Source organism: Triturus cristatus, chromosome 3_1 (assembly GCF_964204655.1).
Source record: "Triturus cristatus chromosome 3_1, aTriCri1.1, whole genome shotgun sequence".
In the NCBI taxonomy this organism is placed as follows: Eukaryota; Metazoa; Chordata; class Amphibia; order Caudata; family Salamandridae; genus Triturus; species Triturus cristatus.
In genome coordinates, this window is record NC_140583.1 from 22,642,974 (window position 1) to 22,669,752 (window position 26,779).

The window sequence follows — 26,779 nt, forward strand, 5'->3', positions numbered from 1 at the left end:
CCTGCTTCAAACCCGGCATCTCTTGTGGCCAGCAACCTCACAAACCCCGGAGGACCTTTCTACCTTTTGACTCTAAACCCCTGGGACTCCCATGAGTAGAGGCTCTACTCAAAACCTATTTCTAATCCCTGGCAGCAGCCCGGAACCGCGAACCCAGCGCACTCTGCACCAGCCAAGCCTGGCCAGTGCCGGAGTGAACAAAGACCACGAGGACGACCCCACGGCGACTGCGACCCCGAGTCCGGCTCCCAAGGACCTCCCTCGACACTCCTGAAGAAGCCTCAGAACAAGGTGCCCCCCCTACCGCGATCAACAGAGGGTAAGATATCCCGACACCAAAAGGCACCCCTGCACGCGGCCCCCTGTTCCCAATCCCGGGGTACCTACCTATCCTCCAACTACCCAACTTACCTCTCGAAGTGGTGGTGGCACCTGAAGAGTCCTCGTCCCCGAGCTTGCAGTCTTTTTCCTAACCGGAGATTTCCCATTGAAATCCATTGAGCGCCCGAAGGCTCAAAAGCACTCTGCACCCAGCCGCCCGAGAAGGTCCTGGCAGTGAAAACTCTACTCCTACCTACTTCCCCACTTGCCCTGAGTAAGTGACCAGGAGCCCAGCTCCCACAGCCGCGTGGCTTGCCAGTCAGCAGCCATCAAACAAGGCCCCCCTATCCCTCATAGGATAACATTGGGCCTAACTCTCTCTGCACCCGGCCGCCCTAGAGCCGCTGAGGGTGAACCAACTGTACCTACTGACCCTGGGAGACCCCTGAGTCTGTGCCAAGAACCTCAACTCTGCCAGTCGAGTACTTACCCTTAAACCGCAAACTCTATTTTCCTCATAGGGTAACATTGACTGGCTTTTTCCTGAAATTTCTTCTAAGTGTGGACTTTTCAAATCTTCAAATATTCACCAAAAATCAGCCGAGTGACAAAAACGAATTTACTCACCTGCTCTTAGGTGAGCTCCCAGTGCTGGATCTTGGTGGCCAGCACTGACTCTGAAAAATCTCTACAACTATACTTACTCTTAACTCAATTTTCTTCCATAGGAAACCATTGACTGTTTTTCTGTGAAATTTCTTCTAAGTGTCGATTTCTGCAATCTTTAAATATTCTTCAAAAATCGTATAATATCTGAAAACGTAATTACTTACCTGTTTTGGATAAAGGTCCCAGTACTGAGTTTAGACACCCAGTACTGGATTACAAAAGGAACGAGAACATACTGTACCTGTAACCTGCATTTTCTTCCATAGGGAATCGTTGACTGTTTTCTCTGAAATATTTTCTAAGTGTCAACTTTTAAAATGGCTAAATATTAGTTAAAAAATCATTATAGTACTTAAGTCGACTTTCATCACTTGATTTTGAGAACTGACCCAGGACTGAATCTAGGATCCAGTCCTGGAATTCCAAAAGTAATCTAAAAAGTAATCTGTTGCAAATAACATGAATTTACCATTGAGCTCAATGTATTGTTGTGTTTAAAAAACAGCGACTCGACCCAACACCAAAAGACACCTATGCACCCGGCTTCCCTGGGTGAGGTAACTCGTGCACTCCGATGCCCAAGTGTGTGTTGGCCCTCGAAATACTTACCTTGTAAGTGGCTTGCTTGTTGACTTCTTCGAAGTGCCCTAGAACTTTAAAAATCAAACCGCGACTTTCTCAATTAAAACCAATAGGGAACCCGCGGCTGTGTTCACACACTGCACGCATCTCCCGTGGGCTCGTTACCTGCTAACACTGCAGTAGTGAAGCCCCAGCGATGCCCTAGGCCTTGTCATTTTGCAAGTCGACATCCTTAACTCATTTTTTTTAGTATATGGTCTGGTACGCCCCTAGGGCTCCAGCCATATTTGTGCTTAATTTATTGAGAAACGTTGACATTTTTATGTGTACCTGGCTTCTAATCTCATAAAGAGATTAGTAGAGTGTGTCTAGAAATAAATACATATATTTTTGATATATATACCTGTGTGGTGTCCTTTCATTTGGTAATTCAAGAGATTATAAGGTAAAACAAGCTGCTTTACATTCCTCTGAGACTTAGCATGAAGGCTGATCTCCACAGCTACCACTAGGATAGCTTTCTTTAAAACGGTGTCTTAAACCTATCTACCATAAGAGTCGAATTGGACTGGTGCAAGGTGGCCACTATAACTAGTGACCAGCATATGCCAGGCCAGCTTCTCACCAGGAAATGGAAGGCACAAGACCCACCACACACATGGGTATGGAGATATTCACTCACAGCATGGGCTACGGCAGAGGGAATCTCCATTAGGCGGGAGGAGACACTGGGGTTACGTAAGACGCCCATCGCAGGGCGCTGGGAGGAAATGCGCCAGGCCCTGATGCGCATCGGGCGGGGGGGAGACCTGGGGGGGCCAACCGAGGAGTGGAGTAGACACCCTGATAAGGGGGAGAGGGGCCCTGACGGCAAGTGCCTGCGGTGATGAGTAGGAGTGTGCAGACCACCTGACAGTAAAGATACTCTATAGCACGGAGGATTGATGCAAGAGCAGACCCTGAGAGGGGTGAGTCTGGGGGGAGAGGGAAATGGGGGGTGGAGACTGGGTACGACACACACACCTGAGCGCCGATGTATGCTGCTGCTGTTTGTTTTGCTTTTGATTTTTAATAGTTGAGTTTTTCTGTTCATAACATCTGCACACTTGCTCGAACGGTTTGGTCCGTTAAGACTCTGCACAAAGGGAACCAGGCCAAATACACGCACGCTGTTATCCCTACGGAACTTGTACAATCTGCCGAGACACAGTTTACAGCTGCGCCCACAAACGAACACCTGATATAGGCTACCCAGTCGCTACACAGATTGTCTTATGTAGAATGATGGTTCACTGCAAGGTCAACTGTTTGTGATGTATGTTATTTTTCATGATGCTGTATTCTTGTGGAACATAACAGGAAAAAAAACTTAAATAAAACAGGTTAAAACAAAACAAGCATTGGCATAGCCAATAGGTCTCGCCTTTGAGACCTTATAAGTGTTTAGCCATGCAACAGTTGCATAACTAAATACTTATAAGGTCCCAAAAGCGAGACCTATTGGCTATGCAAAGCGGCCGTGAAAGTGATTGCGATCAAACATCAAAGAGGCTGTGCGGCCGCGAAACCGAAAGTAATGGCGGCATGCGCAGGGTCAGACGAGACCTAAAAACAGAGGGTAAGATTTCCTGGCGCCCTGCTGCCCCCTGTGCCCAGCTCCTGGGTACCTACCTATCCTCCAACTTACATCTCGAAGTGTGGTGGCACCTGAAGAATCTTCATCCCCGAGCTTGCAGCCTTTTTCCAAACCGGAGCTTTCCCATTGAAATCAATTGAGCGCCCGAAGGCTCAAAAGCACCCTGCACCCAGCCGCCCGAGTGGCCCTGGCAGTGTAACCTCTACACCTATCTACTTCCCCATTTGCCCTGACCAAGTGACCAGGAGCCCAGCTCCCACAGCCGCGTGGCCTACTAATCAGCAGCCACCAAGGCCCCCTGCCTCCCATAGGCTAACTTTGGGCCTAAATCACTCTGCACCTGGCTGCCCCAGCACTGCTGAGGGTGTAACAACTGTACCTACCTGACCCTGGGAGACCCTGAGTCTGTGCCCAGAACCTTAACTATGCCAGTCGAGTGCTTACCCAAAAGCTGATAACTCCATTTTCTCCATAGCATAACATTGACTGGTTCTCTACTGAAATTTCTTCTAAGTGTGGAGTTTCTAAAACTTAAAACATTCACCAAAAATCAGCCGAGTAACTAACGAAAATACTCGCCTGCTCTTAGGTGAGCTACCAGTGCTGGATCTTGGTGCCCAGCACGGACTCTGAAAAATATTCACAACCGTACTTACCAGTATCCCAATTTTCTTCCATAGGAAACCCTTGACTGTTTTTCTGTGAAATTTCTTCTGTCGATTTTTGCAAACTTTAAATATTCTTTAAATATCGTGCTAACTGTGAAAACGTAATTACTTACCTGTTTTAGATGGAGGTCCCAGTACTGAGTCTAGGCACCCAGTACTGGATTACAAAAGTAACGAGAACATACTATACCTGCAACTTAAATTTTCTCCCATAGGGAATCATGGACTGTTTTCTATGAAATTTCTTTTAAGTGTCAGCTTTTAAAATAGCAAAATATTGCCTAAAAATCCTAGCAGTAACTAAGTCGACTTTTATCACTTGTTTCTAAGAACTGTCCCAGGACTAAATCTAGGATCCAGTCCTGGAATTACAAAAGTAATCCTGAGAGTAATCATTTGCAAATAACTTGAAACTTCCATTGAACTCAATGCATTATTATGTTTAAAATTGTGTTGCCTATTGCAACAACTTGTAATTATCTACAAAAGCCAATTGCATATTGCAAAAGTATTTACCTAAAGCATCTCATTCTGAGAAAGTAAATTTTAATACCTATTGTTGGTTCTAAAATAAAACAAGCATATATTTTTTTTATATATAAACCATTGGCCTAGAGTTCAGTTATTGAGTGTGTGAAACCATTTGCTGACTGAGTGTGTACAACAAATGCTTTACACTGTCCTCTGATACTGCCTTACTGCTCGACCAAGCTACCACTTTAGAGAGTAAGGTTATATCTAACTTTAGCCTCTGCCAAACCCCTGGGGACTGTGGACTCTACACACACTGTACTTGTTTGGGAACAGTATATACAGAGCCACTTTCTCACACCGGCTCTTCTGCTCCGTACCGGCCCTTCTGCTCTGTACCTCTGGCCCTTCCCTATATCCCCGCTTTGCTCCACCACTAACATTAGCCATGCTGAATTGAAGCCACGCCTGTGTACAACATGGCTAAAACACATTGGCAAAGCCAATAGCTCTTCTGTAGACGAGAACTATTGGCTTTGCCACTCCTTGTTAGTTTGCTGGTGGTCTCCGCTCAGAGTGTGGAAGAGTTCCTGAAAGAAAATTACATCAGCACTCATCGGTGAGGCTCATAAATTTTGCTTGTTTTTGTCACGGAAGAAAATGGTGTCTGTTAGAAGTTCAGTGGTGCCATTCTTGACGCATAGGAGCACTGCTTTTGAGTTTTTCAGATCCAGTCTGAAACCTGAGGAGAATTCACAGGGTGAGGTATTTATGGCTCGATAAACCTAGAACACCACTTGTCATTTTCCTGCCAGAGATATGCAACAGACAGAACCATTCCGAAGGTAAATACCTTGTTAGGCAGTGGCTGTGTCCTCGTTGGTGTTTAGGCCAAATGAACCGTTTTGTTGTGCTGGTAATGGCATAGTCCTGATTTGTAATGCAGACCTATTTTCCTATGCAGCTTTCTGAGAAAGACTTGAGCATGCTAGAAGAAAGGATTAAGCGTGCCGCAAAGAGGCCAACTTCTGCTGCTGTACCGGCAAGGCAAGTAGAGGAGAAACCTCAACGGGCTGCAAGCGCAAACCCCAATGCTAGTATGCTGCGGAAGGGACCAACTGAAGATGTGTCCTCCAAGCTCAAGTGAGTGTCCACTTCTTTCCTGCACTAGCTGCATTCTATACTGTTCTCCACCATTAGAACACAAGTATGTAAAAAGCTTGTTCATGACCCTGCTATCAAGCCAAAGTCTCAAACACTTAGTCTTTGTACATGACTGTTGCTCTTTGTGTCCCTTTTCTCCCTCCAATCGGCCACTTTCTGCAACAATGTACAAGTGCCTTCTGTCCAGCCAGTTTGAAAGCTCCTTTCATCATCTTGTATTTGAGATCTTCTTTTCCTAGCAGACTATTTTATTTGATGGCTCTTACAGAATCCCTTTATTATGTAGGTTTGTTTTTAGTGACAAGGCCAGTTAGGTGCCGGTTATCTATACTCCTCCTTGGGTCATACAGGACCAAAGTCAAACTTCTGTGTAAAAAGGCGTGCCTGAGATTTGCAATAAAGTAGTCCATGGGGGGGAGACGTCCTTCAGAGTAACTTTACTCTCTAAACCTCCTCTCTTGCACAGCTTGATGCTCCTTCACAGGCTGGTTGAAGTAATTTGCTCTACTTGAGCTTTCCGTAAAAGTGACTGCGAAGGACTAGTTTGTAGACCATGATTGAAGTGTCTAATTTCTGTAAAAAGTTTATTCCAACAGTTTGCATTTCTCCTGAGTGTTCTGTTCTCGCATATAAAGAATCTGAAGCACAGTACACGATGTAACGGTTTCTTACTCCCCTGAAAAGCTTCCCTTGTTTTTCTCATGATTGCAGATCTGGTGTCGAGTTCTGCATACTGCAACATGGTCTTCTTTCATTTTCTTAATTTCGTTACACAAGTATGCATACATAACATCACTGGAAATTGTCCTTTTCTCCCTCTTTGAATGTTTAATAAATTCATGTGCTTAAATTAGATCTTAAAATATGGAATCACTAAATTTGTGTGTAGCAGTATCAAAACATCCTTTTGTCTAATTATATGAAGAGTATCCACTTCATGGTTGGGTCTGCACTGCAGCCAGTGCAGTACAGGGTCTTAGAACGCCGCTTTCTCTAGAGGCCATCAGACTTTCTGCTGCATGTCGAGTGAAGAGAAATCCTTGGGCGAAGCTCTGCTCAACAGTTTCTACTGTTTCAACAAGATTAAAAGACCTACATTGTTAGTGCTTGCATCATTTTATATAGGGACTGCCTTGTCATTTTCCAGGCACATGACCGACAAAATTCAAGCATTGCTATCCATTACTGACTGACAGTGGCCCTCAGCCCATTCTATTCAATTGTTCTGCTCACTGGGCCACTGCAGACAGACCAGCGATACACAAATCCGTTTTGGACAGCCCCTAGCACTGCACTTAAGTAAGGTTATTGGCCTCAGCCTCTGAGCACCAGATGTATTTTGTTCTTATCAGGTATTCAGCGAGGGTTTGGGCAAGTCCTAATGGGACAATAATCTATGTGGCCTATGTAGGAGTCACTATAATCTGCACCGTGTGTGCTGCCAAAGTCTAAAAGTGGTTACTGTGTGATCAGCATGCCTAATTCTCAGAGTAGAGCTATCAGCACTAGTGTGGCCTTAAGTAGGCATGCATGGATGCAGACCAGCGGCTTTTTAGGAGACGTCCAGGCTAGCTTCATGGATATGCCACTTTATGGTTCACAAGACAACCCACTCTGCGTTAAAGCACTTTAAAGACAGACTTACACTGCACGCTCTGGGTCTCTCTGCACTCACCTACCAGCTTCAAAAACAATTTGTCCTCTGTGGCTACAGGAGGGGCTTCTAATATTGCTCAACTGTCTCAACAATCCTATTGTGGCCGCAGTATCCACAGGCAAGAGCAACAGGGAGAAGCAGAGCCCAATCATTCCACCCCCTCCCCCCAAACTGCTGCTCTACTTGTTCGCAGTGGCAAATTTGGAGACTCGTTTTACTTGGGGGACCTACATGGTAGCACAGCCAGTACAATCCCTGAGGTACCCCTATAACTGAAGTGTCCTGAGTACCTGGGTATTATAAACTAGGGACTTTCAGGTAAGTTAGCCATTTTCATTTGGGTACTGTCAATTCGATATAGATTTCAGAGTCAGGCACTGAGGTCTGGTTAGTAGGCCTTGGTGCACTCTGAGTCGAAAAAAACAGCAACATCAGTCCAAAAACTTGGGGGCGACTACCTAAAGTCCACAAAAGGGAAGCTTCAAAGGCCTTTTGTCTGCCTCCAGCAACTGCTCCCCACCAGTTCTGACCCCCACTTTGGGCAGTAGAACAGGCGGGAAAACCAAGTGAAGAATGGAGGTGTGCCCACCTTTGCCAACCTCACCCCTCAGGTGGGGCAGGCGTGGTGAAGCAACTCAGTCCCTGCCATCTTGCAGCTGGGGGGACCCAGCCAACAAGAGTGAGGCATATGTTCCCTTTCCTCTGGAGGGTGGCATAATAGGGGGTGTACCCACCCCAAGGAAGGGACCCATCGATCCCAACCTTTACTTGCCTGTAACGCCCCTAAATCTAGAATTTAGAGGCACCCCTGAACCTTGCCTCCACAGGCAACCAACAACCGAGAAGAACAGAAGGACGAACAGCCGTGCTGAAGCTAAGAGTACGATGCCTGACTTGGGCCTAGCCGTACCGGCCTGTCCCCACCTTGAACCCTCAGAAGCAAAACTCTTGTGTCCTGCAGCCCGCAACCTCAAGAACCCTGAGGACCTGTCCTGCCTTCCAAAGAAAAGACTTTGTCTCTAGTGGACAAATAGAGTAAGGTGCTATCTACTTTTACCTCTGCCTACCTGTGGGGTTCCACTGGACTCTGTGCAGACTGTATCTCATTTTGGTGTAGTATATACAGAGCCAGCTTCCTACACCACCCAATTTTCCCATCGGATTCTAATGTGGTCTAATGCACCAGGGGAGTTAATGATGAGGGTGCGGTAGATCTGAGAGATTCCTCCATGGCCTAAAGCTCCCCATAAGCATCTTAGCCTTCCGGGGGTTGAACTCCAGTAGGGCATCAGTTGACAGGGAATGGGTTTGGAGAGTGCCTGAGGTGAAGGTATTTACAAAATTGAGTGTCTGTGGAAGCCTTTAGAAGTAGCGTGCGTGTCCCTGACAATAGATCCAAATCCCCCCCCCCCCCTTCCTCCATTTTGCGATACCAATGAGATCCCGGGATCAGAAACCACTAAGCGCAGACACTTTTCAGCCAAGTGCAGGACCAAAGAGGGGTCAGTTGCGTAATCCTGGCATCCCATTTTACGCTCCGAAGCATAGCTCTCCATACAAGGAACATCACTTGAGTTACCAAAGGCATAGAAAGGGAAATTGGTGATCCGTAATGCATGGCCTGTAGATGATGGAACACGCTCTTCTCGAGATCCCGGATGCTATATTTGCTGACTCTGAAATCCCTCATCGATGTATTCTTGAAGTCACTCCCCTTGATGCTCGGCATTAGCTCTGGATCTTTCCTATCAATACGATAGAATTTCAGTGCTGCATGACCATCGGAGAAAGTGTTCCTACCGATCCAGCAAAATCGGATTTTGTCCTGAGATTTTGGGAACCTCTGTATATTTGGGCTCATTGGCTAGTGTTCATCTAGCTAATCGTCAGTGTATTCTTATAATACTTGGTGGATGCATAGGATTGTTACGTTTTCTCTCTCCTCCCCCATACTCAATTCCACTTAGAATTTTGTAATATTTTGAGCGTCTTGATTAAGGTGTAATCCTTATTGCGGTGGTGACCGGAACGTTCACCGGCGCTTGGTTACAACAGGAGCACCAGGATTTCAATTTCTGATTGAGAAGCCTACTTTACGATATGCAACAATAGACAAAGTATTGATTGAAACATCTGAATTATATCGACTAGTTCTATATCAATATATTTAAGAATAATGTGCCCATTTGATACTGCGAAACGTACAAAGCGCTTGATTGCGCCTTTGTATCATGATGTATTCTCTTGTTCCGGTTTCTTTTTACCTTTATATGTATTGTGGATACCGAAGGAGATATATTGTGTATATTAGTATATGTATGCTTTGAGTGATTTTTGGTGTAAGTTGGTATGGATGAGGAGCATGAATGAATTTGTCACTTACTGAGTTTTAGTTTTTTCCTTTGTATTTATTGAAATTGTCTCCACAAGAAATCAAATTGTATTTGAATAACTTTGTATTAAATACGTATAAATTCATGCACTAGTATCTTTATCATTGTAACTTTTCTGATCTATCTGAAAGACACGTTAGTGATAGATTCCTTACCTTAGAATATCCCCAGGTGTCAGACTGGATCCGGAAAGTTTTCGTCTGCAGTACCCCTGCGCATCGGTAGGCGTCTTCGCACTGCTCTGTGTACGTCGCTGACGTCGTAGCCGCCAAGATGAAGTCGTCAGAGCTACTTGGACACGCCCACGCACTCTGAAATCGGGTCTCTTTTTTTTAGCGCAGCAGTGCAGATCCGAGAGAGAGCGGTACCCCTAGTTAAAAGTTATAACTTGGTTTCTAACACCTTCTTTTGTCGTGTACTGGACTCCTGGTGTGATAGAGATGCCCAGGTTTATGTCCTGTAGAGCATGCCGCCGAAACATGTCTGTGTCGGACCCTCACAACGTCTCTTCTGCTTGGGGCACGCCCATGACCCCGAGACGTGCCTCGATTGCCGGGCCATGGTGCCGAAAGCTTTGCGGGAGCGTTCCCGAAAGTTGTTGGAGCCGATCAAGGTCCCGATCCCGTGGGAGGTCGAGGGACCAATAGCGGAGCAGTCTGAATCTGGGACAGGTAGGTCTCGGTGCCATAAAGTCAAAGAAGCGTCATCGCTCTTCTAACCCTCACTGGTTGCATGACGCGGTGGAGGGGGCGGGCGGTAACTCCCGCGTGGCTCCTGTCGTTGCCTGCGGCCTACCCTCCCTTTCCGGGGCCGCACACGACTTCGGACGAGGTGCAGGCCTTTGTCGGCCTTGCGCCATTTGTTGGCCCCCTCCGGGTCCCTCTGGAGCACTTTGGGGCCCCGCGGATATGTCGGAAGGGTTTGCCCCTGTGCCGCCGCCTCTGTTTCGCCGACACCATACCCTGTGGCACAGTCTGCTCTGGCTCCAGGCGTGGCGCCGCTGTCGTCGTCGTCGCCGCACGGCACCGACACGGGACTGGTATCTTACCCTCCCATTCCATTTCTTGGAGGGGAGTTTATCATGTTTTCCAGGGTACCTCGTCCTTACCGGCCCCATCAGCAACCGGAGGACGAAGAGGAATACTGGGAGGGGTCTGAGGACCCTCTTGCAACTCAATGTGAGCATAAGCCTGAGTGGGAAGGCGATGTGGAGGGTCCAGTGGATCTGGATTTCTCTCCACACCCTCGCACTCTGTCATTTTCTTCCGTGGCCACGGAGGAGGTTGGGACTTTTTTGGTGGTTTTACGTTAGGCAGCTGAGGCTCTTTACTTCGAGCTCCCTTATGTACTTATTAGGACCAATCTCCTGACTGAGGTCCTGCAGCCGCAATCCTCTCTGCGGAGCCGTTACTGCCCTTCAATGAAACGCTTACTGATATCTTGTTGGGCACCTGGATTAAACCTTACACCGGAGTCCCTGTAGACAAGGGTGTGGCGAGCCGCCATTGCCCGGCGACCCCAGCTTTCTCACACAACACCCAACGCCTGAGAGCCTGGTTGTCCAGGCTTCTGCCTCGCTGAGTGCGTTACCTTCTGCTCCTCCAGACAAGGAATCTAGGAAACTGGAGCAATTTGGGAAAAAGATTTTCACATCTGCCAGCTCTGGGTTGGAGCGCGGTGAATACTGCGTGCCTGCTAGGCCGCTATTCCCATTCTGTGGGACACTGTGGCACAGGTGCTGCCTCAGTGCCCTGTGGCAGCGCGGGCGGTTCTCTCCCAAACCATTACCGAACGGAGAGATGCTGCAAAATTTACTATTCGTTGTGGGCTTGACACAGCCGATTCTCTCGGTAGGGCACTATCCACAACTGTGGCGCTCCATCGTTATGCTTGGCTCCGCACTACTGGCTTCTCTGGGGATGTCCAAAACACCCTATTGGACCATGCCCTTTGACGGTACACCCCTCTTTGGTGATGAGGCTTATATTGCCCTGGAACGCTTTAAGGACTCTCTGGCTACAGTCCAGTCTTTGGGTCTCGCCACCGAACGTCCTCCCTCGTCGTCTGTTTTTCGGTCCTTTCGAGGTCAAGGTTGGGGCGCCCAGGCACGTTCTTTTCAGACCCGCAAGTCTGCGCAGCCACTGTCTCAGCACAGCCGCGGACGTGGGACCCGCCGTGGTGGATGCCGGGGACAGTGAACGGGTCATTCCACCACCTTCCCTGCCGCCTCTAAACCTTCCTAGTCTGGTGCTTCAGTCCCACCTGACGCCAGTGGGTGGCAAGATTCGCCATCATCTTCCCCTCTGGCGCTCCATAACCTCGGACAGGTGGGTTCTGCAAATGGTCCGCAGGGGCTATTCCCTCCCCTTCGAATCTACCCCTCCAGCCATGCCACCTCAGTACCACCACATGTCGGGGGGAACACTTGGCACTTCTCCAGCAGGAAGTTAGAGCCCTCTTGGCCGAGGGGACCATCGAGCGTGTTCCGACGGCAGAAGTAGGTCGTGGTTGTTACTCCCACTACTTCTTGGTTTCGAAGGAGGACAAAGGTCTGCGCCCCTTAGACCTCCAGAACATAAACATTCCTCGGGAAGGAGAAGTTCAAGATGCTCGTGCTAACTCAGGTCTTGTCTGCTCTAGACTCGCAAGACTGGCTGGTAGCGTTGGACTTGCAGGATGCTTATTTTCATGTTCCCATCCTGCCAGCCCACCGGCGTTACCTACGGTTCACAGTTGGCCACAAGCACTTTCAGTTCACCGTGCTCCCTTTCGGCCTTACCAGTGCCCCTCAGGTGTTCACGGAAGTGATGCTGGTGGTCGCAGCTAATCTGCGCAGATCAGGGCTTTCAGTCTTCCCCTATCTGGACGACTGGCTGTTGAAAGCAGGCTCGCCCAAGGCTTTCGTCTCCCACCTCCAGACTGCATTTGCTGGGGTTTACCATCAATGGGCCGAAGTCGCACCTGATCCCCTCTCAGAAGCTCCTCTTCATCAGAGCAGTTCTAGATACAGCGCAGTTTCGGGTTTATCCTCCCGAACAGCGAGTCTGGGACATTCGGGCTATGATTCCGATCTTTCATCCTTGGTCTTGGGTTTTGGTCAGGAAGACATTGAGGCTGCTGGGCCTCATGGCCTCCTGCATCCTGCTGATCGATCATGCCAGATGGCATATGCGGGCTCTGTAGTGGGACCTGAAGTTCCAGTGGACGCATCATCTGGGGAACCTGTCTGACTACGTCCAGATCTCAGAGGGCACTGCACAGGACTTGCAGCCCTGGCTCACGAACCAGTGTTGGGTCAGCGGCAGATCCCTCTCCCTTCCCCAACCGGAGCTGAAACAGTGGTGTCAGACGCGACCCTCCTGGGATGGGGCAGCCACATGGGAGAGGCAGAGATCAGAGGCCTCTGGTCTCCGGCGGAGTCCAAGCTCCATATCAACCTTTTGGAGCTTAGGGCGATCCTACTTGCACTCAAAGCATTCCTTCCCTCTGTGAAGGGGAGAGTAGTGCGGGTGTTCAGACAACACCACCGCCATGTGGTACTGCAACAAACTGGGCGGGTGGGGTCGTTCACCATATGTCCGGAGGCTCGAAGTCTCTGGACGTGGCTGGAATGTCAAGGCATTTCCTTGGTGGTTCAACACCTGGCAGGTTCACTGAACGCCAGGGCGGACAAACAGCCGACGGTACATGTTGGATCACGAATGGCGTCTCAACTTGGGGGGGTGGTGCAAGGTCTCATTCACCAGTGGGGAGAACCTTTGTTAGATCAATTCTCCACCGGAGAAAACTCGCAATGTCATCAGTTCTGCATGTTGGAATTTCCAAGGCGGCACTCGCTAGGCGAAGCTTTTCGTCACGAGTGGAGTTGCGGTCTGTTGTGCGCCTTTCCACCGATACCACTTCTGCCCAGAGTGCTGAAGATCAGGCGCGACCGGGCCCAAGTCATTCTGGTGGCACGGGACTGGGCTCGAAGAGTTTGGTATCCCGAGCTAGTATGAGCATGGATCCCCCGATTCAACTGCCTCTTGGGGAGGATCTCCTGTCGCAACAGCAGGGGATGGTCCTCCCCGGAAACTGTCCAGCCTCCACCTCCTTGCGTGGTGATTGAGCGGCGACAGCTGATTTCATTTGACATACCTCCCGAAGTCTGCAATGTGATTCTGGCAGCCAGGCGTCCCTCCACTAAAACGGTGTACGCCTGTCGGGGGAAGGAATTTGTGGCATGGTGCACAGCAAAATCTGTTGGTCCTCTTGCTGCCCCTCTTTCTGAGGTCCTATTGTTCCTCCTTTCTTTGGCCCTGCAGGACTCTGCTTTGGGCTCTATCAAGGGCTACCTTTCTGCTCTTTCAGCCTTTCTTAAGTTGCCTGATCAGCCCTCTCTTTTAAAGTCCCTGGTTGTCAATAGACTTCTCAAAGGCATTACTCACCTTTTCCCTCCTATTCCTTTTGTGATGCCTCAATGGGATGTGAACCTGGTTCTCACATATCTGATGTGCGCACCATTTGAGCCTGTTCATAACTGTCTATTGCGATTATTGACTTTGAAAACTGTCTTCCTGGTGGCCATCACCTCCTCTCGGAGTGAGCTTCAAGCTCTTTCCTGCAAACCTCCTTTCCTGGCGATTCATCCGGTCAAGGTTGGGCTTCGACCGCGTCCCTCCTTATAACCAAAAGTGTTCTCTGCCTTTTATCTCAGGCAAACTGTAACTCTGCCCACTTTGTTTCCGACTCTGCACCCTTCACGAGGAGAGGCTCTAACGTCTGGACCCAAAACGTGCGCTCTCGTCTATCTCAACCGCACACAACAGTTCCAGGTGGATGACCAGCTCTTTGTTGGCTACGTGGGCGCCAAGAAAGGCTGGGCTGTGCACAAACGGACCAGCTCCCGTTGGGTTGTCCTGTGCATTAAGGCCTGTTACTCTCTGGCTAAAAGGAACCTCTGGTTGGGCTGTGCCCCCATTCTACCAGGGCCACGGCAGCTACCACAGCATTGGGACGCGGTGTCCCCCTGCAAGACATCTGTCAGGCGGCCACTTGGGCCTCGTTGCATACTTTCACTAAGCACTATTGCCTTGACAGTCTGGTCCGGAGAGACTGCTTCTTTGGCCGTTCAGTTCTCCGTGACTTTCTGGTGTAATCTCACTTCGCAGACCCACCACCGGGGTTGGTATTGCTTGGGTATGTATTCTAAGGTAAGGAATCTATCGCTAACGTGTCTTTCAGATGCACAAGTTACTTACTTGTGTAACGATATATCTGTAAGACATTAGTTAGTGATAGATTCCTTACCGCCTGGCCATCCTCCCCGGTCTGCGAACTGTTGTGTAGGGTTCAGATTATCCCTGTCAGGGCCCTAATTCTATTGCACAAGTAGTTGGTCTCTGGCATGGCTCGGTGCTTCTGGCGTGGAAAAGTTGTGTACAGAACTGAAGTCAGCACGTGTGGGCGCGTCTAAGTAGCTGTGACATCATCTCGGCGGCTACGACGCCAGTGACGTACATGGGGTCGTGCGACAATGCCTACCGACGCGCAGGGGTACTGCTACGAAAAGACTTTCCTGATCCAGTCTGACGCCTGGGGATATTCTAAGGTAAGGAATCTGTCACTAACTAATGTCTCTTACAGATGTATCATTACGTAAGTAACTTGTGCATGTGGCTTGGTCATATTGGTGATTAGTCCCAGACAATATCAAGAGATTCTGCTTCTAGTTATCAGTGCAGGGTGGTTATGTTCCGGTTCGTTTGCTTCATACTGTAGATGATGAAACCCTGCAAGGAAGGTTCTAAGCGATAGGCTGGATCCGACCATCCCACAATGAACCAATCATGGATCACAAGAAGGTGGGAGGACAAATGGTGAAGATCGATTGGTCATCCCCAGGCCACCATCATAGGTGCTCCCTTGACAATGTCCAAAAGCTATGTGCGGCCTTGAACCTCTGAACAAAAAGGTTTTCGCGGCGTTGTATAATGCTTAGAACCATGGCTGAAACAAGTGAAGTGGCAAATTCTTTTTTTTTTTTTCAAAAGTAACAAAATTGTGTAAGGATCAGCATCTGGTAAAGAGCAATGTCATTAAATTGAGGGGAAAGTTTGCCATTTAATGAGGTCCGATTACGCTTTCCGGACTAGGGATTGGTTATTGAGGGTCCAGGTAAATTCAGGATGTAATGCCCAGACATTTAAAGCTAAGCCGCCAGAGGAATATTTGTCTGCCAATAGAAGCAATTTTGAGATGAAGCCGCACAGATTTTGTGGGCTATTTTGAGACCGGAGGCTACTTCAAAGTGTTTGAGCAATTGGAGACATCGAGGCCCACTCACAGCCAGATGCGCAAGGTACAACAAAACATCGTCTGCAAATAGTGCAATGCGGTTATCGTATCCAACACTCCAGGCCCATCCAGTGTATTGGGGGTCCGGGTGCATAAGTTTGGCCAAAGGCTCGGTTGCAAGAGCGGAGAGGGGACAGGGGGCAACCCTGTCTAGTCCCTCGTTCAAATTTAAAGAGATTGGAAAGGACCACATTAACGCAAACTACGGCGATAGGTTTGGAGTAGAGGACATGTACTATATTCCGGAATTGTGCACCGAAGCCAAAGCAGGTCCGCACCAGTTGAAGGTAGTCCCAGTTCACTGTGTCGAAAGCCTCCTCAATCAATGAGGAATATTGCTAACTCCCGATGTAATCAATGGTTGTGGGCGAGGGCCACATGAGCCCCAGCCAAACACCTGAAACGACTCCAACACATCCAGAACACCTCCGTACGCCTGATCCTCGACATCCCTCGCCGCAGCCCTTAGCGCCTTGAGACCCTCATGGGTATGTAGTGCGCTTTATAAATGCTATGCTTGATTGATTGATTGAAGCCGACTGATAGTCTCTCGTGCTCCTGTATGGCATAAAGCCACATTGGTCCGGTTGCACCAATTTAGACAGAACTGCTTTGTGCCTGTTGACCAACACCACGGCGAAGCTTTTAATCTCGCAATTAAGCAGCGAGATGTGGCGATAGTTTGCACAAGACTTAGAAGGACGCTGTGTCCTGGGGTATCACCACTATGGTGGCAGTCTCTTTAATGGGAAGGAACCTACATGGCAAACCTCCCCTTATAGAAACATAGAATGGGGGATAAGGGTTTCCCAGAACGTGGCAGAGTATTCCATAGGGAAGCAGTCTGGGCCATGAGTCTTAAAAGATGCTAGACCAGACAGTGCCTCTCAGATTTCCTCTGTCGTGAAAGACTCTTCAAGCAGACTGGACTCAGAGAGGCATAGTCTGGGGAGAGGGACTGAGTCCAGAAAGGAACTGGACAAGGTTGCATCCCTACCTTTTGACTTTGAATATAATATTTGATAATAGTGAGCGAAAGTGCAAGCTATCTCAGGAAGGGACATTAATGATATAGGTCTCTAACCAACCTGCATCATTCATGATCTCAAGGATATTTGTATGACGAGAGACTAGCCAATAGAGTAGTTTCACATTTGTCACCCCAAACCTAAATCTTGGCCATCGTGGCCCTCCAAAGATGTTTGGCAGCTTCAAGGGAATGAAACAAATATTGTCACTGATAAGACCTAATTTACGAGAGATAGCTGCCTGTGGATCCGATGCGAAGCGCTGCTCTAGATGGAGGGCACATGCCTTCAGTTGAGTAATAAGAGAAAAACAGGAATGTTCTTGTGCTTTAATATAACCCTTGACAAATCCTCGCAGTGTCTCCTTACTCGTGGCCAATATGATTCCTACTCGTGCAACCAACACCTCGGTGTGAAAATAGCCACAGAGTTCAGACCAGATGAAATTATCAAGCTTCTTATCTTGGAGATACCAGGCGTTCACATGCCACATAGGGTGGAATCCTGACAATGGATGCTCCAGCAGAAGGCGAATGGTCTGAGATTCCACGTGGCAGAATTTTGATCTTGGTCAATAAGCAGCAATCGAGGGCCAGCAGAAAAATAAGTCTACTCAAGAGTGAGTGTAGTGGGCTGGCAATGTGTGAACTGCTGAAGTCGGAGGTGCCAAGATCTCCACGCATTACAATGGCCCCGAGTTGTGGTCCTGTTGGCAAGATGGTGATCCCCTACATGCCTACAGATAGTGGGAGATCCAGTTCTATCCAGTGCGGAGTCAAGTACCACGTTTACATCTCCCCCTATCACTGTAAACCCTTGTGGAAGCTGCGAAAGAAGGTGTAAAAGGTCCTGGAGACAGGTGGGCAAGGAAGCGGGCGGTGCATAGTCCAATGTGCCCTCCAGGGCAATAAAGCATCCCTGAGGGTCTCGTCCCATGAGAAACCATCATTGGGTAAAAGGATAGCTACCCCTCTTGCTCCCTGGAAGTACCCTGCATGAAAGACCCGGTCATAACCCATACGGGCCAGGAAGGGACATTGTTCTCTCAGAAGATGGGTCTCCTGAAGTAAGAGTACCTCGGGGAGGTAATAACGTGCTTCGCCCAGTCTAGCAGACCATTACCATTCCATGATAAAACCCGAAAGGTCATGTGTATGGAGGGGTTAAAGTTGTTGCAAGTACTGGATAATGGGAAACTTATGCATAAAAGGGTACATTGAGATGAACAATAGATAAGTTGTGAGAACTTCAAGGGGGAAGCTTCTTCGTGGTAGGAGAAATCGATAAGACAGTAGCTGACCTCTTGCATCCAAGGAGAGACCTGTGAAAGCATAAAAGATTTTAAGAGCAGCTGGATAAGTAATAAAATGAACATGGGCCTTTCAGCCACTACGAATGCAAAGCCAGTCATATTTGTTGCACTGTGGGAGGAATTGGAATCTGTGTGAGGAGCAGCTGTAGCCGCAGAAGAAGAGGCTGGACACTTGTCAGTCCTAGATTCTTCATCCTCCTCCCCAGAGGCTGGGCTTGACGTGGGACAGGGTGTTTTTATTTTCTGTGCCCGCGATAACGTGAAGGTGAGATTGTTCTGAAATTCTACGCCCCCTTCGGGAGCAGGTGTTCTGCTTGCGGGCTTGGGCAAGGAGTTTGAAGCCAGTATGTCGACAGGTTCCCTTCGGTGCAGAGAAGAAACAGCGGATCCATTGAGTAGGTGGTCTTCCGTAAGCCACTGCCATGTAGATTCCGGACTTTAGAAGAAATGCAACTTGTCAAACTGCATGACCCGGAGTCTCGCTGAGAACAGACTATATTGTAGCCCCATGGCCCTCAACTTCTGTTTGACCTCCAAGTAGGAACACCGTCACACCTCACGGATGTAATCCAGAAAAAGTAGAACCTTGGTTTCTTCACATGAGGTCTGATTGTAGTCGGGCATCCCCAAGGATCGTGTCCCTGACCCTTCAATTGAGTACGAAATGGGGTGGTGCTTCACGAGGTCTTAAGAGCCAGGGCCCAGTGTGCTCATTCAACAGCAAACCATGAGGACAAGCGATAAATAGGCATCCAGGATTTAACCTAACGTTCCAGGAAGTGCACCATCTGTTGGGGTTCCGCATATCTAGTGCGCTCGTGTACTCCAATGACCCGAATCTTATTACGTTGTGAGCGATTTTCTACATCTTTAGCTAGTCTGTGGAGTTCCGACGTGCAGGTAAGGTGGAGACCTGGATCTTGAGAGGAAACTTAATCCTCCACCATTGAGATCTGAAACTCAGCCTCTGTTATACGGGTAGTGGAGTTACGTAGACCTTGGCCCAATAGTGCCACATCCATCCTCACTTCACCCCCCTTTGCCTCCACTGCAGCCTCGGATGACTGAATAGCTTACAGTTTACAGCGCACTCACTAGATGGGGTAGTAGGTTTTTAAGACCTCCGACCTCCTGGTCTGTGATCTGCTCTCCCCAGCAGCTCCACTGTCTGTGCCACCACAGCTGACCCAGTTTCCCCTACACTTGGTAATTGTTCGAGGTGCTGCGGTCCGGGTACAGTATTGTGCCAGTTTCTTTTCTGCTGCTGCTTTTGTACTAGGTTCTTGCCCTGTTTATCTTCTGTTATTGTGCTCTGTTTATCTTCTGTTATTGTGCCCGGATCCTTTTCTGTTGTGCTTGTTTATTTCATTGTGCCTGGTTCTGGGGTTTTTCTGTGCCTGTTGTGCTCTTTGGCCTTTGCCATCCTGCTGCCCCTGCCCCCCTACCGGTTTCCGCTCCCGCCTCCCAGCTGCACATCCCTCCACCCATCCCTTTTTAGGTCTCGCGCCTAGCGTTGCAGTGCACAGCATTGCTCGCGCAGCGAGAGACTTCTTGTAGGGGGTTTGAAAACTGACCTAGGACTCTCACATGCTCGCGCGTGTGCTTTTCCTTTTGGCCCACGCTATTGGCGTTTGCGTGCGTCTTTTTAACAAAGCCCGCACGCAATTGGCCAAAGGCGGGCGCATTGCTCCGCCCATGGCCTATTGGTGTCAGTTACCCGCAACGCCAACCCTTGGTTTCAATTATCGTGCCCAGACACGGGTGCAGTAATTGAAACCACGTCTTGCTGTGGTGCGCGCGCGCACCACTCACGGGCTTGTTTGTTTTCCAATAGCGATCGCTTTCACTTTCACCCTGGCTCCGGTGACTGGAGACATTGGATTACAGAGCGCTGCTCCCCGTAGCTACCTCAGCAGGCAGGAGAACATTGCTTTTGCGGATGTCCCTTCCAATTATGCAGCCACCATCTTGGACTTTCATGAGGGTTTCTACATTTTTAAACACAAAGTGCAGCGATTTAAAGATTCCTGTTTATCTTTTGACTGTTTGGATGCACTGATAGTGGGTTCTTACAATGATTTTTCCTCCAATTTTTGAGTTCCCCCAACACTGTGGAATTAAATCCACTAAGAAGTGCAATTGTTGGAAGTGTTCTAGTTCGGGTTCTGTTTTTGTTTGACTTATTGATTAGAGGCTGGAACTAGCCTCAGTTTTCCCTGTTTTTTTTTTTTTTTTCTTCAGGCAAGACTAAAAAATTACTTCTCACTTAGACTTTGCTGCAATATAACACCTTTCTACAAGTCACTCACTCAGATTTGCCAACTGTCCAATAACGTGATTCAGCACCTTGTCAGGGGTATGAAGCGCTATACAAATGGAAAACCAATTACATTGATTCGAGCAACAGAAATGAAACGTTCCTTACAATTCAAGTAACGCTTAAATATACCCAAGCAAACACACTGATACAATTAGTGATTTATTAACAATAGGATGAAAAACTGCATGCTTCCCACGAAGGAAGGCAAGCAAACTGATCAATAACAGTTCTTGACAAACCAGAGCAGGTAATCAGTTTACGTAATATAAAAATAGTGTGGAACCACCAGGGACTCGTCTGCCTCCCTGAGCTCGGGACTGGTACTCTGGCACTGGAGTCAACTTTTTACCTATGTGACTGCTCTGTATTTACCTTCCACTAAAGAGTGACTGCTGTCTTCTAGGCACGTTCATTGAGTTGCATGAAGGTAAACCGACTTAACAAGCAAGTAGGGTGAGTGGATGGAACTTGAACGCCACAGACCCAGGGCCTTGTCCTCTGCACTGCTCCTTATCTCTTGCTATGGCTCACATTGGCATTTTCAGAGCTATTGGATTCTGGGCATGCACATTCACGAGATTTTGGCCGGTGTGCCGATATTTAGGATTACGAGGCGCAAATGCCCGCGGACAGCAGCTAAATCATGGCTAAAAGCTTTCAGAAGTGCAGAAATCCCACCCAAGGCCCAGGCGCGCACCCCGCCGGCTGACAGCGCACTCCCACTGCTGTGAAGCAGAACAAGTAAGCTACAGAAGCATTTGGCCTGACATTGAACTCGTTGTCCAAACGCAACAACAATCTTAAAAACCTGGTGGTGGACAAACATCATTGGAGACAGATTTTTTGCTCATAGTACGCAACCCAATCTTATTTAGTTTTATTTAAGCTTCAAAATAACTTTAATTACAGATGATTAGCAGATTTTGTGTATTTAAAACGTGTTTTTGTACAAGATTTGAGTTGCTCTGGGTCTCAAAATGGCTTTTGTACAGTTTAACATAAATCCTCTAAAAAAATAAAATAAAAAATAAGGCTCTTTTTGTGAGCAGGCATAATTATAAAGTCCCACTGCTCTTGTAAGATGGCCATAAATGCACCAGGTCTCGCATTAGAGTGTTTGAGATATTGGTGGTGCATTATTATTTGCAACGCCAATAGCTCACACTTTCAGTAATGCGAGACCTATTGCATTGCTAATGCTTGTTGATGGCAGCCGCTGCGGGGGAGCACAAGCAAGACCTCTACTTCCTGATCTGAGACCTGCTCTTTCCCAGCAGCTCCGCTGTCTGTGCCACCACCGCTGACCCAGTTTCACCTTCTCCTGGTAGGTGTTCGAGGCCACTGCTGCCCAGGTCCAGTATTGTGCTAGTTTCTTTTCCTGCTGCTGCTTTTCTGCTGGTTTCTTGCCCTGTTTATTTTGTGTTATTGAGCCCAGTTTCATTTTGTGTTATTGAGCCCCGTTTCATTTTGTTATTGAGCCCCGTTTCATTTTGTTTTATTGAGCCCCGTTTCATTTTGTTTTATTGAGCCCCGTTTCATTTTGTGTTGTTGAGCCCCGTTTCATTTTGTGTTGTTGAGCCCCGTTTCATTTTGTGGTGTTGAGCCCCGTTTCATTTTGTGTTATAGAGCCCAGTTTGTTTTATTGTGCCTGGTTATGGGGGTTTTCTGTGCCTGTTATGCTCTGACACCCCCCACCCCTTCACCTCTCGCCTCATTGGCACCTACCATGGCCGCACCCCACGCCATCGCATCCATGGACTACATACTCGTCAGAGACCTGAACTTCCACCTCTACAACCCCAGCGACCTCCGAAACCCCCCCCCCCCCTCCAACTCCACTCTCCTGGACAACATCGGAATGAAACAGCTTTTCACCACGCCCACCCACAAGGCATCACAGGCCCTCGACCCCATCTTTGCAGGCGGTAACATCCACTTCAGCCACACCACGCAACCCCCATTGACAGACCACCACTGCGTACACTTCCACATCGACAAACCCACGCCGCGCAAACCTGTATCGCTCCCCACACAAAGGAACTGGAGCAAAGTCACTGAGGAACAGCTCAACTCCACCTTCAACCGCAACGCCCCCACCACCTCGACGGATGCCAACCTCGCAGCAAAAGAACTCCTATGGATCTCCAACTGCGCAGACTAGCTCGCACCCCTACGATACTCTGACAGACAGCGCCCCAGGAAGGCCACCTGGTTCACCGCCGACCTCAAAGAATCCAGACACACTTGCAGGCGTCTCGCGAACTGGAGCAACAGCAAAACGTCAGAAGATCGCACCACTTACAAGAACGCCATGACGTAATACCACCAATGCATCAGATCTACCAAAAGGACCTTCATTCAGAACCAGATGCTCGCCAACTCCAAGGAACTCTTCAGCGTCATATAGGAATTCACCTAGCCCCTCCAGCGAGACCAGGCATCACCCCCTCCCAGGACCTCTCTAACAAGCGTGGATCCTACTTCCATCTGAAAATCAAGTGCCTCCAAGACCACTTTAATGACCAGACACCTGACTCCGAAACCACCTCCTTACCCAGTAACACCAGCCAGCCCACCATCTCCTCCTTGACCCCAGTCAGCTCCGAAGACACCACTTCGACCATGAAAGGCATCCACTCAGGAGCCCCCACGGACCAATGCACATCTTTCCACAGAGCCGCCATCACTCCAGAACTACAACGCGCCATCAATTCCACCTTCAAATCCGGCATCTTTGCGGACGACTGTAAACGTGCAGAAGTCAGACCCCTGCTCAAGAAGCCCTCCTCAGATCCCATGGACCTCAAGAACTTCCGACCCATCTCCCTCCTCCCCTTCACGGCCAAAGTCACTGATAAGAGTGTCGATGCCCAACTAACAAAATTAATTGAAGAAAACTCCGTCCTCGACCCCTCTCAATCCGGATTCCGCAGCAACCACAGCATCGGGACCGCTCTACTCTCCGCCACAGTTGACATCTGCAACCTCCTGGACCAAGGACACACCGCAGCCTTGATCCTACATAACCTCTCTACAGCGTTCAATGAGGTCTCCCACCGCTCACTCACCGCCAGATTCCACGATGCCGGCATACAGGGAACCGCCCTTGACTGTACCTGCTCCTCTCTCACCGGCAGAACCCAAAGAGTCAAACTCTGCATAGTATCCTATGCCGACGACACCCAGTTCATCCTCTCCCACACCATGGACCATATCACCAGATTCAACTTCCAGGAAGGAACGAAAGACGTTGCATCCTGGATGAACAGCAGTTGCCTGAAGCTCATCTCCTTCCACGTACCCAAGAGAAACCTCCGATCCACCGTCCTGGCCCTTGCCGCAACCCCGCAGACCCAGAACAGGTGGCAGAGCCTTCTCCTACATCGCGACCAAGACCTGGAACGAGCTCCCGATCTTCATCAAACGAGCCCCCTCCCTGAACATCTTCAGGAAGACACTCAAGACCTGTATCTTTGACTGAACGGAGCTGCTTACCCCTCCCCCCTGCCCCCAGCACCTTGAGACTCTCTCGGGTGAGTAGCGTGCTTACAGATTGATTTTGCGGTCTGGGGGGGCCCAGAGGGCCATTGGTGGAGCCCATAGTGTATTGGTCCATATGCATCTGCAGAGAGGCAGAGCAGGGTGGTTTATCTTTACTCCTAGCAATCAGGAGGCAAAGGGGGGGGGCAATGTTCATAACACAAGCCCCCACAGTAGGCACAGTCAAAGGAGCCACACTCCAACAGGGGCCTCGCCAGCCACACAGTCCCAACAGCAGCTAGGAGAACGGTTCGGAGGCCAGCAGAAACACTATTTTGTAGTAGGACTGTGGGGGCTGCTAAGGCTCTCTACATAGCAGTTGCAGCAAAGTCCTACACGCAACAATCAAACACCCCGGGCTCCTGAGGGGAGGAAGAATGGCCTCACAGATGTGGTGCAAAGGGCATTGCCAATAATGTGTGGATGAGCAAGGCGTTCCTAGCAAGTCTACCATGGGCTCCGAGCTTCAAAAACTTGTGCAGTAAGAATCTGCTCTGTGGTCCCTCTGGCAGTCTCCTCAACAGCCCCACACTAGTAGGGTGCCTGAGGACTTTGTCTCAGATCGTGATGCGGGCCACCGCGACTCCTTGCTGCAGATCCAAAGCACAGAGCCAGGCCAGAGGGATGGGCAAGCACCCACCCAAGGCCACGGTCTCTCAAGACCCCAGTGTCCTCCCACCCCCATTGCCCACACCCCCAGCCTCAAGTTCTAATCAAATAAGCCAACCGGTCCTTAAGGACCAGTGGCAGATTTCTGGGTACCTCAAGAAAGGGCCCTCACCTCGGATACCAGCAGCCATCTGTTGGTGTAGCACATCCCTACAGCGGCTCCCCCAGGTGCCAAGTCCACCGTACTGGGTGTGTTTCAGCCTGCGCTCTAAATCTGTCGGGCCTTAGTGTTGATCCTGATGCTCCTAACGGGTATTCGGCCCCTCCCAAGGGAGCTGCGGCGGACTTAGAACCATCGGTGCAGAGGAGTCATGCAAGACAACCTCAGGTTCCCAGGGACGTTGGGGTGCCACACCCCAAGGGCACACACTTGGCACAGGATTCGGCCAATTTGACAGAGGCCCCGGAACGGGCCTCTTACAGGTGGGTCTCCCTGGCCTCTGCCTCCTCCTACGTTGATAGTCTCTTGCAGGGGGCCGCCACCAGATCAGGGCCACTAATCCTTAAGGATGGCCTCTCCAGGAGCCCCCAGGTACGTAGAACTTCCCCAGCACTGCAAGCATGTCTGAGTGGGGGAAGGGGGGGGGGGGGGGGGGGGAAGCAGCCCCCTTAGGTTTCCCAGCGGCGTGCACAGAGTCTCAGCAGGAGTGCTCCGCCAGCGTCACTGCCTCGCCAGGTGTCCAGCGATCGCCAGAAAGGCAGCGACAGTGTCCAGGAACACGCGATGCACCATAGAGGTATGACTGGTGGCTAGAAGTCCTGATTTGCACAGGATGCAAGGGCTTTGCAGCGGAGCTGCGTTACAATGCGACCGCCATGTTGGGCCTCTTGCCACTACCCTGGTCTAGGCAAAGTTTAAGGGTACCTTTCGGCTCTATAAAAGTTTTTGGGCGGTTGCCGGATCAGCCCTCATGGTTTAAGCCTTCATTTTTTTATGCACTTATTGAAAGGTTTACAGCAGTTTCTGCCCTTTGTCATGCCACAGTGAGACCTTAACTTGGTCTTTACATTTCCTATGTGCCTTCCCTTTGTGCATCTTCACACTGCTCCTTGCAGCTTCTCATCCTCAAGGCAGTGTTCATCGCCATAATATTGATGTGGCTTGTGAGTGAGCGTGAAGCTCTGTCAGGCTGCCATACACCTCCTTCCCAGACAAGCTGGTTTTGCAGACATGGACCTCTTTCTTGCCTAAAGTTGGCATGCTGTTCCACATCTGTCAGAACATCACCTTGCTTATATTCTGTGCTTCGCCATACCCCCTGTAAGGAGGAGGAGAAACTCTTCACTTGAACCTCCAAAGAGTGCTGACCTTTTACATAGATCATACCAAAAATCACTGGGTTGCCAACTCTTTGTGGGGTTCTCTGAAGAGAAAAAAGTCAAGCCTGCGCCGAAGAGAACCATCTCCTTCTGGGTTGTGTTCGGCATTAAGATCTGCTTCACATTGGCTAAAGAGCAGGTTCCAGAAGGACTGCGAGCTCGTTTTACCAGGGCCAAAGCTGCAACCACTGCATTGGCACGCTAAGTCCCTGTCCTGGATGTTGGCCAGGAAGCTACGTACATTTCTTTCCATATGTTCATGGAGCACTATTGTTTGGACAGTGTGGTTCGCTGAGAAGGTCATTTTGTCTCCTTGGTCCTAACAGGACGTTTGGTTTCAGTCCATCCACAGACCCAAAACGTACAATTTTATCCCAACATACTGTTATTAGATAATATTTTGAGTTGATTTAGAAGTGTATTGCAGAATGATCCTTGTACTAGTAGTTGGTAAGGCTTCTTTTCATAGAGTATGTTTAGCATTTGCAAGGTATGTCTTGCAAAAAAGTCTCAGACCACTACCAAACCAGTGTGCAGAATCAAGTAGATGGCAACATGTAAAACTTGTGTTAAAATTGAGTTTTATATGTATTTTGTTTTTTATAGAGCAGTATTTCTTGAGTATCTCAACCTGGCTTTTACCTATTGTAATGGTTCTTCTTTAGTCCTAATGAGACCAAGCACTCGCACTGT

At 49.1% G+C, this 26,779-nt stretch overlaps 1 protein-coding gene across 7 annotated transcripts in view; it reads left to right on the plus strand.

Annotated features, from left to right (window-relative positions):
- CKAP5 (cytoskeleton associated protein 5) overlaps positions 1 to 26,779 on the plus strand; it is a 1,152,983-nt gene that overhangs the window by 846,456 nt on the left and 279,748 nt on the right. For all 7 annotated transcript variants that reach the window (XM_085646654.1, XM_085646649.1, XM_085646653.1 and 4 more), the window contains one exon: positions 5,312 to 5,490. In XM_085646654.1, coding sequence (XP_085502780.1) covers positions 5,312 to 5,490 — 179 coding nt within the window. The remainder of the gene's footprint in view (positions 1 to 5,311; positions 5,491 to 26,779) is intronic.